The sequence below is a fragment of the Octopus bimaculoides genome, chromosome 25 (assembly GCF_001194135.2).
Source record: "Octopus bimaculoides isolate UCB-OBI-ISO-001 chromosome 25, ASM119413v2, whole genome shotgun sequence".
Lineage (NCBI taxonomy): Eukaryota > Metazoa > Mollusca > Cephalopoda > Octopoda > Octopodidae > Octopus > Octopus bimaculoides.
This window is the reverse complement of record NC_069005.1, coordinates 16,565,715-16,571,791: the sequence shown is the minus strand read 5'-3', so window position 1 is coordinate 16,571,791 and position 6,077 is coordinate 16,565,715. Positions and strand designations below refer to the sequence as shown.

General features: G+C 36.3%; 1 protein-coding gene across 1 annotated transcript in view; it reads left to right on the top strand.

Moving 5' to 3' along the window:
- The window catches only part of LOC106873371 (transmembrane protein 107), a 50,767-nt gene that overhangs the window by 5,217 nt on the left and 39,473 nt on the right, over positions 1–6,077 (top strand). The window contains exon 2 of the mRNA XM_014920702.2: positions 4,284–4,388. Coding sequence (XP_014776188.1) covers positions 4,302–4,388 — 87 coding nt within the window. The 5' untranslated portion in view covers positions 4,284–4,301. The remainder of the gene's footprint in view (positions 1–4,283; positions 4,389–6,077) is intronic.

The window sequence follows — 6,077 nt, the reverse complement described above, 5'->3', positions numbered from 1 at the left end:
TCTCTCTCTCTCTCTCTCTCTCTCTCTCTCTCTCTCTCTCTCTCTCTCTTTCTCTCTCTCTATACACACACACACACACATACACACATTAATAATAGGCAGAAGTTACCGAATGGCAATGGCCAAATTCGTGTTTGATAAGTGTCAATACATGAAACTCTCAACTTTTGACTTACTCTCTAACTTCTGCCGATGATATATATACATATATTTGTAAAAGAAATCTCATCAAGCAATCGAACCAATGAATGAGTCTCTACCTGGTCGCTCGATACGCTAAAAATAGCAGCCAAAGTATCCCCCCACCTTAATCACATGCCCATTGTACGTAATGTCCTAGATTATCCCTAAAAAGATGGTTTGCTGAAGGCTGGAATGTCTTTGATGATAGGTTTGCTGTATCAGGGCTAAATAACAACAAAATTATTACTGAGACAGACCAACGATGGAGCCTCTATGTGGTTGCATGACCTGCTAGAAAAAGTAGCCAAACTATCTATTCTGTGATATGCACGTAGTCTATTATGTCTGTGAAGAAAGACGGAATGGTCACAGCTGGGACGTCTTTGATCATATCTGTTCAATCAGATCCAACTCGGGACTAAACAACAGGTGATGAAGGGAAGAGACGAGGCAACGAGAGAGAAAGTCTTTACTTGGTCACTCGAGTTGCTAGAAAGAGCAACCAAATCTTCCTGACAAAAAAAAAAAATGACATTTCCGTCTTCAAGAAAAAAAAAAAACCAAATTTATATTATTTTATAATGTTCGCTTAGGAATTCATTACTTCTGGAAAAGAATGAGACAAAATGGCCATGGCTGGAATGCCTTTTCTCACATATCCATTATAGTCAGAGCTATCCTGTGGTTAAGACATTATTCTTCACTGAATGATGAAGCAGCTAAAGTTAAAGAAAAGTTGAAAGAATAAAAGACAGCAAGTATCCATATACCAAATATTGGGATTCCCTTGACTAGCGTAATTTATTCAGATTTTCGTATGAAATAAATAGAAAATGTTATGGGAACTCGGTACATATTATGGCTGATATCCAGTGTTATACGAGAGTAGTTTCACGGATCTTGTGAATCTCAGTCACAGACTTTTTTAATTAACTTTTTTTAACTAAACAGTTTGAAACTTCAGATCCAGGTTGAATGTGTCAGAGGTTTTTCTATTCTGTATATAAAAAAGTTTAGCTACATACACAGTGAGCTTTGTGTCTCTTGTGATGCATACATGTATGCATGCATCCATCCTTACACACGCACACACACACACACACACACACACACACACACAATAACATTAATGTCACCCACACATTTTTTGTTGATGACCTAAAGTTATATTCTGGTAATATGAGAAACATCAAGAGACAATTAGAGCTAGTTACAGCATTCTCACAACATACAGGAATGGAATTTGGGCAAGATAAGTGCTCATACATGATAGCCAACCAGGCAGAGAATATGCACATCAATGGCTTGTCTATCTCCCCTATCTCAAATGATGAAAGCTTCAAGCACCTTGGAATTGATGAGAATATTGCATACATTGGTGTTGTGGCTAAAGCCAGAATTGCAAGAGTCTACTTCTGTAGACTCTGGAAAATATGGAATTCAGAACTGTCCGCCTTTAAGAGGATCATGTCTCACAATGCTTTTGTAGTACTAGTGCTATTACCAACTTTTGAGATATTAGACTGAACACTCAGTGAAATATACAGCCTGGTCATCAAAACCAGAAAAATACTAACCACCACTGGCAACTTTCACATTAACAGTGACACTAATAGGATTTACGTGAAATGTAGCGATAGTGATAGAGGCATAAGGTCAGTCTAAACAGCCTTTGAATGTCATATTGTATCACTCAGACAACACCTGCTGAATAGTAAAGAAAGAAATGCATTCCATGCATACTTAAAAGTGAGAGCAACAACATCTTCAGAATTGGAGAACTACTGTGCAGGTACTCTGAGAATACAACTGTCTCATGCAACCCAAAGAAGGCTGGACTGGCCTGCCTAAACAGAAGCTTGGAGGAGAAGCAGGCATCATACCTACGAAAAGCAATGCATGAGGACATATTCCATAAGCTAGAGGGTGACAACAGCATTGACAGGAAGAGTAGCCTCTCCTGGAGCTGCAGTAGATACATTACATCTCATCTAGAAGAATATACCTTTGCTATGTAGGAACAGGAGACAGCTACTAAATACCTGATAAAGAAGAGGGACAAAGATACCACCAAATCTCCATGTGATAAAAGATGTCAATTCTGCTATACGAGTGTGGAAAATATCACTCACATCATCTGCAGCTGTCCTAAAGTGTCTATGAGATACTACCTACCCCTGAGGCATCATATAGTTGCAAAGATTATTTACAGTGCTATCCATAGGAAGGACTGCCCTGACATTTACATCAAAGACATATAAGAACCAACTGGTATTCACACCTTTAAAAACAAGGAATACTGGTGGAACACCCCAATTAAAACATCAATTCAATACAAACATAGTTGATCTGTGGGACAAGGAACAAAAGTCATGCACTGTTGTAGAGGTCAGCTACCCAGCGGATGTGAACATATAATCCAAAGTGCAATGAAAAGAAAACATTTATGACAAATCAATGTGGAACTTACAGCTCTTGTACCCTGATTCTGAATTTTCATTTGTACCTCTCATCATGGGTGCATTAGGTTATATACCAACAAATTTACACAAAAACCTAGAAATACTCAGTTTTACAGAGAAATAGCAAAAGAAACTGACACAATTTCTCCAAATCCAATCAATGAGTGACACAGTGAAGACTTGTAAGACATTCCAAAAATTCTCCAACTCAAAAAGTTTTGTTGCTTCAACTCTCAAGAACTTAAAACAAACTCAAAGAAAAATCATACATACATACGTACGTACGTACATGCATGCATACATACATACATACATACATACATACATACATACGTACATATGTATGTATTATGGTGTTGTATGCTTGAAGTATTGTGAAATAAATATCAATGATTTAGAAAGCCACTGTAGTTAGATACAAATATGAACAGAGATCAAACATTTGTCTTAACATATTTAATTATCCTAATATTTTGAAGTACATGTGTCTGTATAATACTCAACCACTTAAACTTCAGTTCAGTTAAAAGGTAGTTTAATTATTTAAGACCCATTTTTCCATCTAAGCATGGGTTTGATGAAAACTGAGCCAGTATTTTATAGCCAGATGTCCTTCTTGTTGCCAATCCTTGCCTGTTTTGCAAGTGAGGAATTGTTTTTATTCTACTGATCTTAAAAAGATTACTCTGTAAAGTGGTTAGAAGTAAGAAGGGCATCCAGCCATAAAAATAGTACTAGAGCAGAAATTGGAGTATGGCACAATTCTCTAGTTCATCAGATCCTTTTGAACCACCTTACCCATGCAAACATGGAAAGTAGGCATTAAATGATGATGAGGAGGATGATGATCCCATGCCAAATGGCAAATTAGTGCAGTATAGACTTGTAGGGAAGTGTGGTGACTTTTTCTGAATCATGTCGGGATCACCAATTGTAGGGACAGTTGAAAAAATCACGTCGGGGTCACCAATTGTAGGGAAGTGGTTATACACCATTAGGTGTACTCCGCTTCCGTACATTAAATTTCTTGAAGAAACAATGGAACGCAGATTCTGAACTATCAACACAACAATATTTATTACAATAGAATTCTGCTCACACTAGGAGGGAATTCGGCAGCACTTCGCCCTTTGGTTACTGAGACGCCGTCAATGAAGTTGCGTGGTTATTTGTGTAGCTCCAGAGTTGGGTTGTGGAGAGAGGCTGCTGCGACGTCTAGGCTCTTCGACGGCCAGCGAACAAAGTGGGTGAAAGAAGCAGGAACGTTTGAATATCAATGACTACGCATGCGCATGAGACTCTTCCTGTATTCCTTCCGGAACTAGTCCTGCGCATGCGTGGATAAAAACTCCGGAAATGTCACCTGCTATAAGGCGTCACTACAGACTTTTCTGATTTTGTGTACCAGAAATTAACTAAAATTGTTTAATCCCCTCTATAAGAGTTACAGGAAGACAGAAGGATGGATTAAGTAATCAACACAAATGTATGAATAGGAAGGAAAATATGAGATTAGTCAATGATCTGTAAAGATGTTGATAGGAGTATAAGCTGTGTCTCTTTGTTACAGATATTGATGATATTAAGGATGATGATGATGATGTTAGTGACCCTATTCTTTACTTCATACTGTTTCAGCTGTTACCAGAATCAAACATGAATCGATTGTCTTATGTTATACCTGCACGATTTCTCATTTTGGTTGCCCACTTTGTTACAGTTGTAATGATTACATTATCCAGGGTAAGTTATACAGAAATGTCATACCACTTCTATCTTCATTGTTATCCCACTGATATCTGTATTATTGCTATCACATTGATATTGTTATTCATATCACACTGATATCATTCAGTTCATCTCAGAAACTTGTTTTCTTTCTAATACAAAAATAGCAGGGTGATAGATTTAGTTCGGTCAACTTATAAGATTTAAAATGTTAACACTTTCTGCATTTGGTAACAATGCAAATTTAATGGACATTCAAATCTCTTAGAACTGTTAAAAGTGTATGCTTAGTAGGATGTAAGACCTTACTGTGTGCTCACTCGTACATATATTTCATTCGGAAAGTACAGTAAAAAGCATAAAGTCAGCTGATTGGCACTAAAAATGGTAGAATATACATGAATGTTATTCTCAAAAATAAAAGTTGTTAGAAAGCCTGCATCTAAAATAGTAAAACAATTTAACCAACTTTACTCCTGATTTTGTTCAAATAGTCAACAATATAGGCACAGGTGTAGCTGTGTGCTAAGAATTTTGCTTCCCAACCACATGGTTCTAGCTTCAATCCCACTGCATGACACCTTGGGCAAGTGTATTCTACCAGAACCATGACTGCTGTCTAATGACTGAAATAAGTAAAAAAAGAGATAAAAGGTTTCAGTGTCAAAGCCAACTCAAATCTGATGACAATCAACAACATAGCATTGTTGGACATGGCAGATGTAGCCACATGTGCAACCAAATGCTTTTGCTCCTTAAAATCTTCCTTTAGCATTCAGATTACACTGTCAAATGTAATGCTTATTTATTCTCATTGTTTTAAATTAATCAGACATTAACTTGTCACTTCAAGATTTTGATCATGTGATTGTTTATTTTTATAATGACATGGTAAGGTATGTGTGAGAGACCAGATCTGGCTTGTTTGAATATAGAACAGGTAATATATGCGCAAGTATGCACATGTTTACATTTTGTATTGGAACTACAATTATAGAACACAGTTGCTAGAACCTTCAAAAATTTCCATTTAACAACATGATCGTTTTTGTTGTTGTTTAAAGGTACAACAATGAATGTTAAAATGTGTCTTGTATATGAAACGTGTGTATATGTGTGTATATAATATATATCATCATCATCATCATCATCATCGTTTAACGTCCGCTTTCCATGCTAGCATGGGTTGGATGATTTGACTGAGGACTGGTGAACCGGATGGCTACACCAGGCTCCAATCTGATCTGGCAAAGTTTCTACAGCTGGATGCCCTTCCTAACACCAACCACTCCGAGAGTGTAGAGGGTGCTTTTTATGTGCGATCGACATGAGGGCCAGTCAGGCGGTACTGGCAACGGCCATATATATTATATGTATGTATATATATATGTGTGTGTATATATATATATGTATATATATATATACGTATATATATATATATATATGCGAGTAAAAATAAATACAAAAAAAGGTGGATTTTTTTGTATGATTGTGTATAGAGGAATATATTATTTTGCTTAAAAGAGTTCCAACACTCTGTTTTTTATGTTTTATTTATATTCCTGCAGAACTAATGTGGGGTATAGAATATGGAATATACAATATATAATATAATATACAATATATAATATAAAATAAAATAAAAATGGATGGCACCATGAAATAAAGTATTGAATGTAGATGAAATATTGAGTGTTCAATATA